The sequence below is a fragment of the Arctopsyche grandis genome, chromosome 10 (genome assembly GCF_051622035.1).
Source record: "Arctopsyche grandis isolate Sample6627 chromosome 10, ASM5162203v2, whole genome shotgun sequence".
In the NCBI taxonomy this organism is placed as follows: Eukaryota; Metazoa; Arthropoda; class Insecta; order Trichoptera; family Hydropsychidae; genus Arctopsyche; species Arctopsyche grandis.
Window position 1 is genome coordinate 24,682,848 of NC_135364.1, and position 12,578 is coordinate 24,695,425.

The 12,578-nt window shown below is 32.5% G+C and overlaps 1 protein-coding gene across 6 annotated transcripts in view; it reads left to right on the forward strand.

Moving 5' to 3' along the window:
* Positions 1-2,622: 2,622 nt before the first annotated feature.
* Positions 2,623-12,578, forward strand: part of bru3 (CUGBP Elav-like family member bruno 3) — a 725,332-nt gene continuing 715,376 nt past the window's right edge. For all 6 annotated transcript variants that reach the window (XM_077439689.1, XM_077439688.1, XM_077439684.1 and 3 more), the window contains exon 1: positions 2,623-2,848. Coding sequence is in view for 4 of the 6 variants with exons in the window: in XM_077439684.1 (XP_077295810.1) it covers positions 2,792-2,848 (57 nt within the window). In the remaining 2 variants the exon portion in view is untranslated. The remainder of the gene's footprint in view (positions 2,849-12,578) is intronic.

Here is a 12,578-nt window from a genome sequence, read left to right on the forward strand (position 1 = left end):
TCGATATAGCCGGTCAAATACTTCGTATACCATTCAGACAACTATCTGAAAATAAATACACTATTAAAGTACTTACATATATATGTACATATATACATATTCGTTAAAATGATATCAATGAGATATTTAATGCTGATACTATATACATATCTATTAATAATAAAATTAGTAATTTAAAAGAAGGATGTGTTCACCCACAGGCGATCAATAATTCGATCAAACCAAACAGCAGATATCATAAACGTGCCAATTTAAGAACGTGCGGTTCGTTCTAATTGCGGTTAATCTGGTTTTTCTCCGACACAAAATAGTGCAAATATTTACACAAACACAAGATAATACGCCGAATGAATTTCGAACACTATTTTCGTACGACTCTTTAGGCCGAATAAATTATCGCTTAATTTATTCGGCATCTTTGTGCTGCCATACGTACGCAACACCGAAGTACGTAAGCTCATAATACAACGTTAACGTTTGAACAAGTCATAAAATTATTCGCATACGAGAGCATTCAGTTTATTCGACAACACGATGGCTAAAGTTTCAATGCGAGTAGGGGGAATACGATACTCGATGATTAATTGCAAATGGAGAGCCGGTAGTAGTAAATAATTCGCACGTGCCTTTTCAAACTCTTCGCGTGGCGTATAATACGTCCATGAATTTGTATTCAGCTGATTACATTTTATATAGCTTTTCACATTTGAAATTATCACCCAAGACATATCATATATATGTATGCATATACATACATATAAAAAATGTGAAAAATATATATTTTTGTTACTTTATCTACATATGTACGTAGTAACAATAGATGAAGTTTTGTGATCATGCGAAAATTCGAACATGAGATTTTGAATGATTCGAACTCAGAATCGATCACTGATCACGTTTTCATGATCAAGAAAAAATCTGTGAGTATGTGTCTGTGTGTAAGTACCTACATATGTGTGTTTGTACGTTTTGGGGATTTTTTGAATACCGTTAGTCTTATTGAATTGAAACTTATTATCGGTTACTGAAATTCTTATCAATACGACGTTAATTTTTTTTTGTTATTTTTACGACTTTTCGTGGACTTTTTCTTATCTTGAAAAATTTACTACATAGAATTGTATCTTAGCTTTACTATTTGTTTTTATTTTTGTATAAATTACCGGGGCCGGAGTAGATTCTTCTCCTATGTTGAAACTATGAACAATATATGTCTTAGCTTAGGGTGTCTTGTAAAGTTCTAAAAAAAATCAGTTGCCGTTTTACAAAGATTTAATTTATTTCATTGCTATTTATCATGGTCTTGTACATTTTTTTGTGAAAATCATTTGAATTTAACAATAGTTTCGTTCATTGTAACAAGACTTTATATTTTATATATTACAATTCGTCCTATAGTTATACAAGCTTTGATTAAAAATGGAACATAAAAAACAGTTCATCACTTTATTGATTCCATTTAATACGTAAGATGTGAGAGGTTGCATCCTAAAACTTTCAATAAATCATTATCTTTAAGTATATTTGATCATTATCTTTGCGACCATCATTGGAATTGAAAATTGTTTCATTTAATTCGGTCATTTTCAAGACATAACACAAAATATAATGCATTTTTTGATAATACTTATTTTTGTTAGTGTATCAAATTACTATGCAAAGGATTTATAGTTCCAAACACTTATAGTATCATCTTCATTATCTATAGCCACTCACCATCCACTGCTGGATGAAGGCTTCTCCAACACGCTTTAATTCGTCTCTGTTTTACGCAGCTATCCATCTCACCCCGAACATTTTCTTAATGTCGTCTACCTACATATATTTCCTGTGGTCTTCCTTTTACCTTTGTACATTCTCTCAGGTACCATTCTAGCACTTCTTTTTTCCATCTTTCGTCCATTCTTCTAGCCAACTAGCCCATTCATTGCCATTTCAATCGCTTTACACTATCCATTATGTATTTCTTCGTTATGCCGAGTATACAGCGTTCCATACTTTTTGAGTGCATTTGACTTTGTGTAGCATATTGCCGTTTAATGCTCAAGCTTTACATCCATACGCCATCACTGGGAAAACGCATTGATCGAAGATCTTTTTCTTCAAGCAGAGTAGCATTTTTGATTTAAAAACAACATTCATTCGTCTAAATGCACTCCATCCTAATTTCAAAGGTGTCTTTATCTATTTTTCTAATAGTAGCTACCTCACAAATAAAATAGTTCTACGAAAAAAGTGTAAACTTAAGGTGTGTATGTATACATATACATATGTATGCTTCGAATCACACATTTGCGTTGTTCGTATTTTTAGCTAATGAAAGTTTATATTTGAGCAGTAATCATTAGAGTTGTCTAGAGTTTGTTCGCATCTTTCTGAATGAAACAAGGAAATGCACTTAAATTAAAAATATCATTATATAATAAGTAGGTAAAGCGTTACGTTATGTTTCTGCCGGAATCATTCATGCTTGCTTTATAGCTGTTTGCTAATTTTGTACGATCGTTAAGCCCGAGCTTTGAATTCGCTTTGCGAGCTCTGGAACATAATGCGCGTACGCCTCTCTATTGGTCCATCGGCCAATACTGTTGAGATTTCGTCTTATTTTAGGTAACGCACGTTAGTCTTCGTCAAGATTCCTTTACATCTGGAGCTGGCGTGCCATCTCCTTGTAGGCGTATTCGATTCGTGTTTCGCGTTCGGAAAAATATCGTAAAATTCGCATCTGTGAAAGTTTCGAAGTGGTCGGTTAGTTTCGTTCGTGTGACAGTTGAAATTTCCCGATCTCATAATGGATTACGACAGCATCATCTTTCCAGACGTTGCCAGCTACTACAACGAGCTTTTGGTAATGAAAGTTTCTCTTATGCCATTACTTAACTTACAAAGGTTTCCTCACTACCCACTTACCTTTTCACCTTTTCCAGTGGTGGATTAACGATATTAAGCGAGAGCTTAAAGCACTAGCTTTCTTGAGATTCGATGCATCCGCTGACCACTCTGAAATTACTTTATATAAAACATATTACAGATACAATGAAAACAGGAAATTTTCTTCTTTTCATTGTACACAAGTACAATGAAAATAGGAAAATATATTTATATATGTATTTATATATTGAACATACATATATACACACCAGCTTAGAAATCGTTTTATTGATAATCGACAAGAAACTGCATTCTCTTACAGTTGAGTTTATAATGTTTATGTTTTATTTTGTATATTTAAATGAAAAATATTATATGAGACTTATTGATAGATTTGATAATGATAATATTTACTATTCCAGACAATAGGGAGAATAGTGAATATCACTATCGTCTATATAAACAATATTTAGATAAAACAAGTAATAAAATAAATATAACAATAATGATGATAATAATAATATACATATTTATTGAATTTTTTTTCAAAATGTCTCAAAATGCTAGTTCAATATTATTCTGAAATTCATTTCAAATATATGTACGTGTAATTAAAAACACTTGTAATTGTTCAATTTATTTTTTCATTTAATTCAATTATTATTTTCAATCTATTCAATTAGTATTTGTTCAATGTATTCAATGTTTACAATTAAATCCAATTAGAACCAATGTTTCAATACATTTTTATTAAAAAAAACCTTATAATATAACTCGCTGATACATTTTATATATGTATTTCGTCATCATCATTTACATCCATTCACCATCCCGTGCTTTATAAAGGCCTCTCCAACATACTTCCATTTGTTACTTTTGGGCAAGTCTCATCCATCTCATCCCACATTTTCTTCTTATTTAATCCACTCACCTGCCCTATGACCTTTCTTACACTTTTTAACATTCTCTCGGGTACAATTCGAGCACTTTCTTCGTCCATATATCGTCCTGTCTTCTAGCTACGCACTCGCCCATTTCCATTTCAATATCTTAACTCTTATTATTATATTAATAACAAGCCAAGTCAATCTTTTCCTATCAGAGTTTGCCAATTTATCTGATTTCATTGTTGACGCGCTTCCTCCATCAAATTGACAAAAACCATCCTACCCATAATGTCACAACTATTTGAATATGATTTCATAAAATATTATCTATAACATATAGGTAGGTATGTCTCGTTAGTTTTCTTATATATATATATATAGTCTTTGTATTATGCTTGTGGTCACAGTGGCTAATATGTAAATAAATAAATATCTCTTCTCGTTATGCAAGCATACAGCTACATATTATTATAATCAATTTTATTTTAATTGTTTTAATAGTTCAATATTTTCAATTGATTATTCGTACTAAAAATCAACTACATATATATGATTCTTAAATAGCAGAATAATTATGTATGTATATATCTGTCGAAAATAAATTATTTTTTAATTATAATAAGTCAATTCACGCTTTTTAAACACGACTACAATAAATAAGTATTTGAATTAATTTTATCATTTGAAACAAATGCGTACTAAAATTCATTTATTTTTTTTATTCAAACGTCAGTATCCAACGAACCATTGTCAATAGTCGACCATTATTGCATTATCAATGCGAGTGTGCAATTTCCGAGTCATCATTTGATTTCGGACTTTCCAAATCAATTCGCGCGTCTGTTATTTAAATTTGCATCGTGCGTGCAAAACGTCAATCAGGTGCATTGGCAGAGATTGTCAGCTGAAATGGGCAGAATCAGCAAGCCAGTGACTTTCCGTTTAATATCACAGGTACAATACACGTCAAATTTCAATACACAAATAATTATATACAGGGAGCACTGTCCTCTACAATTTTTAAGCGTTTGATTCGCTTGTAAACCGAAACCCGGTAGTTTTGTGAGCCGACAGGAATATTGCAAAGGCGTTCATACCGACAACGACCGAAATAGCATTTACTGTGTTTGTTTCGAATGTTTAGATTATGACCATTCGATCGAGCTGCACGTGGTTATGCCGTACGAAAGTGCTAGCAACATATGGCCGAGCTGTGAAACAACACCAGCCACCAACCATTCCTAGCCGGATACATTCGTACACAATAAAAATCACCTGAAAATTCACAACCGAATGCGCAATTCATCCGGTGTGCTTTTTTTTTTGGCGTTTTCAAACCGGCCAAACTCATAAAACATGACGGATTTCCAATATTGCGATTCCCGTGTGAACTTTTACGTGTGTGCTGTTTGAATTGGATGTTTAAAATGTTGTTGATCGCTGCGATCCGGTCGGCCAGATTTTTCGTGTGCTGTTGAAGCTGTGATTCAACAATTGGTGTTGTTAGTGAAATTATTTTTAGATCTCCTCACAAATCGACTAGTTGAAAAGTAGAGCATTACGCAAGGGATCGAAAAATGCGCATTATTTGTTCCGTGATTTATTTTTGAATGTATGTAATCACGTCTTCGTCATTGCTGTTTCTTAATTGACATGGTTTGTTTTATCTTTTGAGACGCAATTCTTTAGATATTTGAAGCTGAATATAACCTCCGAAAATTCAGTAGGATTTTAATTTAATAATACGTAGTAAATGCGTCTTTGTTTAAACCATTTTTTAAGAATATACAGTATTTTTCAATTTTATTTATTACATCTAGAAGGTTTGTGATAAACTTCTATTAGCTGTTCGTTGAAAGATAACACGTTGCAAAATTATACAGCCCGATTTTCCTCATACTTTGACAGTATATTTAGGTGTTTTCATTGTAGTTTACTATAGCTACATATAAATTTAGATAATTTCTTAAGTTCATGCCCGTTTACCGTTATTAGTTGTATACCGATATGCATGGAAATTGGGCATGAATTTAGGGAATCTTCTATTACGAAGCTCTTAGAAGGTTTCTGATTAACTTCTATTAGCTGTTCGTTGAAAGATAACATGTTGCAAAATATACAGCCCGATTTTCCTCATACTTTAACAGTATATTTAAGTGTTTTCATTGTAGTTTGGTAGAACTACAAATAAATTTAGATAATTTCTTAAGTTTATGCCCGTATACCGTTATTAGTTGTATACCGAAATGCATGAAAATTGGGCATGAATGTACAGAATCTTCTATTACGAAGCTTTAGAATAGAAAGTGATGTTTTCTATGCGATTCTTAGTAATAATCAAAAGATTGATTTGACTTAAATTATTCCATGATGATATTATATGATGGCAATTTTCAAACATCATTGAACTTTCAAATCAAACATTTTCAGTTGATTTTTAAAATTGTTTCTTCTTTAGGTCTTAAGACAGCTGAAGGTCTTCAATTTGATGAACTTGTTAGGTTTTTTTAATTAATTTATTAAAGTTTCAGTTTTTTATTGAATTTTATAATGTTTTTACGTTCATAAAACTAAAGTAAAAATCAATGTTTGATCAAAGTGAACTATCGAAAAACATACATATGTACATACTTGGGTGAATCTTGAATTTCATTCTTGTAATAAAATCTTTTCTTGTTGTCACTTTATAATAGCCACAATGTAACTCAATAGTTAAGCTATTGTTTATCAGTTGAGAGGCCAAAATTGAGTTAATATTCGATTTATATATGCTACAGTTGAAGTGTGTTATCCAGTTGTGATATATTTTGACTAGTTGGAATATATTCCATCTCATCTGATACCAACTACCGTTATACACAGTTGATGCGTATTTTCAGTTGTTATATGTTTTGATTAGTTGGAATATATTCCGTTTAACCGGCACAAGTTGATTCATATGGCGAGTTATGTACATTCCAACTGGTCAAAATAAATTACTACTGAAAATACACCTCAACTATAGTCGGTACACGATTAGATGGAAAGGTTTGGTTTTCGTGAAAACTTCACTCAACTAATAAATTAAGTTGGAAGGTTACCTTTTTTTGTTTTCATTACCATAATCCATTATCATACTCATTACCATGATTCGTAATATTTAGGCAATATGAAGACATTATTGAATTCTAAAGCATTCGTAAGTACATTAGAACTGTCAAAACTCTACTGTTATATTACTAGCGCACATTGGTGAAAGCGTATTTGAGCTTTTAAAGTTATAATCTACTAGTTGAATTGTATTCGAATAGTAATGCCTTAAAATGCCAGTTGGAATATACATATTACAACTGAAAATACACTTTGACTATATGGAACATACACAATGTACACTGATGGCAAAATCTGAAGAGTTTTTTCTATTTTTATCTAACTTAATTGTTTTGACGGATCGAATAAAATCAACATCCTCCCGTTTGATTTTTTTTCGATTGCTAAGTATACCTACATACATTTTAGAATGTATTAAGTATTTATGTATGTACACGTCTGGCCTTAGTTGTCGCTTTGGGGCAACTTGTTATCGCACCTATGGTAAAAATCAAAAATATAAAAAAGACAGCGATAAAAGATTATATAAAATACTTATCTTCAATTTTACAATAATATACTTAAAATAACGGATTGTCCAATAATCAAATATCAATTACTTGAAATGCTTCATTGTTGTGTCTGAACCAATTTTCAACACAAAACCTCAATTAGGAAATGATGCAAAGTCTGCAATGTGCACTGAAATTCCGAACTGAACACACACACACACACACACACACTCACAAATTCACAACCGACTTGAAATTGCAAAAGAAAGTTATCCGATCTCGATTGAATTTGCATTTTGATTGAGGAACGGTATGTCGAACGGGTCTGGGCAGGGGTTTCGATATCATCAAGAAGCCGATATACACATATATGTATGTATGTATGTATGTACGTAATATACACCTATGTATGTATGTATATTACGTACATACATACGAACCGAACATTTTTAGCCGCGACTTGGCTTTAATGCCGTAACGTTAGGAATGATTGCACGCCACCGCGAAAGCCTTCCGGCTGTTGGTGCATTGCAGATTATGTGGAATATGAACCACCTACCCCATCCCCATGTATGTACGTAGGTATATATATTGGCAGATACTCAATGCACTCACTTACTGACATGTGAAAGCCTATCGACCTTTCGCCGCATGCGATCCCCCCGATGCAAAGGAACAAAACGAATGCACGGCTCCGCGCTCGATGATGGCTCATAACAGAATCTCAAACTTTCAAAGCTCTCTTTCCGAAAGACTCTCTTTTGGTCGTGGAAGCTTTCGTTGCACTTTCAATCAATCGTCCGTTTTGACTTTTATGTGGGCTCTTTTCGACGCCGAAAATTGTTTCGTCCGAGGCGTCGCTTGATCGATCGACGAATTTATTGCAGCTTTGACCCACATGAGCGGCCGTTCTTTTCGGGTTAATTTTAAATGTGATTTAGATATGTATGTATATGTAGTGTTTTGCACCGTGATAAGTTTGTTTGTTTGCGTTAAATATTTTAGTTATCGTATAATTTTAGTTGAAAGTAATTAAAAAATTGCTCGTATTGAAAAGTGTTTCAATTATAGCTCTCGATCTAACTATAAAGATCTAACGTAGGCACAGTTTATTTTAAATTTATATTTAGTGGAAATTCAATTAAACTCAAATTAGATTTTATCTTTTTCAACATAAAATTTATAATGGGTCTACCTCAAGGGACCGAAAGTGAAAAGGTCGATAAAGCAAAGATCGAAAATCGAAAGATCAACAAAAAAAAAGGGTGGCATGCGGTGAAATTATCTCTCTTTTTGTCACACAGTCTTGTTTAATGTGCGCGCGCAGGATACGGGAGGAAAAGCCTCTTCCTTTTGTTCCTGTTGTATCCTGCTCGCGCAAATTAAGTGAGGATGTACGACGGGGGAGAGAGACTTTTAACGCACGCCACTGATATTCATATATACTAACCGTTTTTCATATGTATATAAACGAATATTTTCGACTTTTTCACGGTCACCCATGTATAATATATCGTTATTCAAAACGTAAGTGAGGTGACCACATTTCCAAAGACTCCCTCCCCCCCCTCTTTATGAAAATTTTCAAAACACGTTCAAAAATTTTACAGTTTCTCACTCAAATAACTGGTAATATGGTCAAAGAATTATATATATTTTCAGAATGTCTATTTCTTTTTACCAAGGAAAATATAAACAAAATAATATAATATCTGATTTTCATGCGCCACAATTTTTGCCACAGTAAATTTAATTAAACTAATTAAAACCTCTTAAAAAATGGGACTATCCCAGCTTAAATGGAACTTTTGATCAAAATAAGTTAAAGTATGTATAATCATTTTAGCCAAGAGCTTTGTAGTTGAGTTCATGTTAACCACCGATAGGTTGTCGGGTTCGATCCCGTGTGTAGTAATTCCGTAGTGATGATGGTCTGATTTGGATATTTGTGACTCAAAGCTTATATTTTAAATTTGGATATTTGTGACCCAATTTATCTGATATCATTGTCAAACCAGACCCCATCAAATCGACAAAAACTATTTGACTAAAAACTATAGACTAAACTATAGACTAAAAACTAACCACAATGTCACCATTATTTGAATATGATTTTAAAATTTATAATTTTGAACAAGTTAATTACCATAAATGTCACTCAGAGGCAAAATGATAATGGCATCATAGGCTATACCATTGTTCCCAAGTATTAAATATTGAATAAATAATTTTTATGTACTATTTTATATACTATTCTAAGTCATTGTATTTTATTTTATTAAACATACATTTCTACCATGACAGGTTGCCCCAAAAACAACACTTATGGTCAAATTTTTGTACTAAACATTACCGTACAATTATTATTACATATACATACAAGGCTATAGCGTAAGGTATGGAGAAACTGTTACAAACAACAAAGTCGATATACATATTACGAATTTGTTCAAAATTATTATTGTATAAAACAAATCCGGAAAAATATTGTGAAATATTGCTGTTCAAAAAACAAACTTTATTTATTGCCTTTCCTTATTTTGAATTAAACTGCATTTTACATAAATATTTAGTTTTATGGGTATATTTAAATGTGTAATAGTTTTAATAAAAAATGGTAAATTTTTACTTATTGATTTAAAAAGAGCAATTTAGAATGATGAAGCGTATTGTATTAAAAAAAAACCAATTGTTCGAAAGTAAACAGTATCCAATTGAAAATAATTGAATTACAAATGTGAATTGAAATAAATTATTTTTATTACACACTTGCGTCAAAAGTTACGAATAAAATAAACGATTTGCCTACTTGAAATCTACCGTATTTTTTTGATGAAAAAAATATGAACGCTAGAAAAAGAATGTTTTACGATCTAAATTGCCATTGGAAAAATATCGCGGCAGATTTTTTGCCTTGATAAAGGTCACATTTTTTAATTATAACAAATACCAAAGTTCGGATTACAATCGTTCGGAGAAAGGGGGGTAGGGGGGGGGGCAGAAAAACGTCGGGGGAAAAAATAAAACAAACACTCGTATTAACTCAGGGTAGAATGACGCCAGGTCGTCGCCATAAAATATCTCTCTCGTTAGCTTATAACATAATATTTTTTCATAAACTCATCGAGTGTATTTATATAACAAATAATATCAATAAAAGTCCGCCGCAAGCTTTTAGCGCGCGCAAAAAAATAAAAACGTAACGCGGCCATGTTATTAATTTTATTTCGTTTTGCGGATTCGGTGGTATGTGTGCACATTTAGAATATGAGGCGAACGCTGGTCAATGGTGAATGTATTCGCATGGAAATTTTAACGAGAATAAATCATAGCCCGTCGAAGGCTCTTGGCTCACGGAAGCGGTAAGGCGTAAATTTTAGATGACCCTCAAAAGGGATGGCAACCCTTAATGATGCAGCCCTCTAATGCTACCCCTCCGTTCGTATTGTGAGCTATCCCATTCGAGTGTGCACACGCACCCTAAGAACGGAAAAGGAAACTTCACTACGAAATACTTTTCATACTTAATACATACATAAATACACGGTGGCCGCAAAATACCCTATCCATAGACTTTGGAGACCTCGAGTATATTATATTTGGCCAGTAAATTAAATCGGATCTAAAATATAATGCATTTTATTAAGTTTATCTTTACACAAAATATCGTTCGAACAATAAACGATTTCTGAAAGATGTTTTCTTAAAAATGTTCATATATTTTATCTTTTACTATAATTTACTTAAATGGGTTTTACCTGTATAAATAAATAACCAGCAGCATGACCAAGTGGTTATCATATAGTGCTTTCGAACGCAGTGGTCACGGTTCGATTCCCACTAGTAACTGTTGGCCAGATCTTAGTTTGTGACTCCAGGTCGATCGTTTCCTTTCAGAGTTTGCCGATTTTTTCTGATTTTCATTGGTTGCTGAAAATTGGCATCTCCTATCCAATATCTATTTTAAATCTCAAACTATTCAGCGTCTTGAGGTTCACCAATTTCTATAATAAAATACTGCAAAAATTTCTTCATATATGTCACTGCGGATGATGTTTGTATGAATTATCATTGCAGAAATTGCTTATTATTATTTTATTGTATTGTATCTGTATTAGTACACTCGTCACTTTGGAGCGATCTGAAAAGGCGATTGTACATGTTCGTTTGAAATAAGCTTGTTAGTGTCTTCGCTATGAAAATCTAAATGAATTTGGTACACGCTAAATTTAGCATACTGCATATCTCATGGTACTCTTACTTAAATAGTGCTTGGAAACTTTTTTTTCTAATTTTCATCCACTCAATTGATTACATATTGTAAACGATACTTACATTTTTATATTTTTAAACGGGCAAGTTTCATTTTTTTACAGTTATACATATGTAAAGTTTCTTGAAATTGAAAATCTAGCATAGATACATATGTATGTATAATAAGAATGTTACGATCAAAATGAATATAAAAGCTAGTAGATGTATCTTTTAACTCTTATAAATATGTATTTAAGCGTGTGTTAAATATTTTAAATTTATTGTTTAATTCAGTTGAATCTCAAAAGAGTTAAAGCTTTGTAAGATTTTTTAAGGTTCACTTATGTTTTGGTGACACAACATTTGTGAGCTGATTTTGAACTACTTTTACTAGTCTGATCGTTTTTATATTTTATCAACATACGGGTTTAGCTATCATTAAAGTTTTTAGATGCTAGAAGAACTTAGTTAATTAATAAAATTATTAAAATATTATCAAAATCATTTGTCAGATCGACGTGATGAAAGGTGGCCCCTTTAGACGACGTTCCAAAGTTAAAATATGTTGAAATGCGCGAATGGTTTTTAAAATGAAAGGTAATCGTCATTAAAATTTTGGAGCGTTTTCATCAGTTACACTGCAAAATGTACACAACGTTATTAAATAAGAATTATTGGATTAATTAAGTGGGATTCAGTTCTGCGTAAATTTTCCTAGGGACTCTTGTCTCCGCTCTAGCTCTCTTTCTCTCCCTCTGAGATACGCCCAAGATAATTTATTAAAGGGTATCTTCACCACTTATTAGTTTCGTAGCTGAAGAAATATTTACGTTGCCTGGGAAAATCAATTTCAGCTAGCTAAGTTAATTTCGCACTGCGAAATTCCGCCACACCCCCAACCCCCCCCCCCCGGGGCGACCCCCTGTGACGCACTATAGCGCGTCTCGATGAATAATCACTTTGACGTCGACAAAGACATAATTCT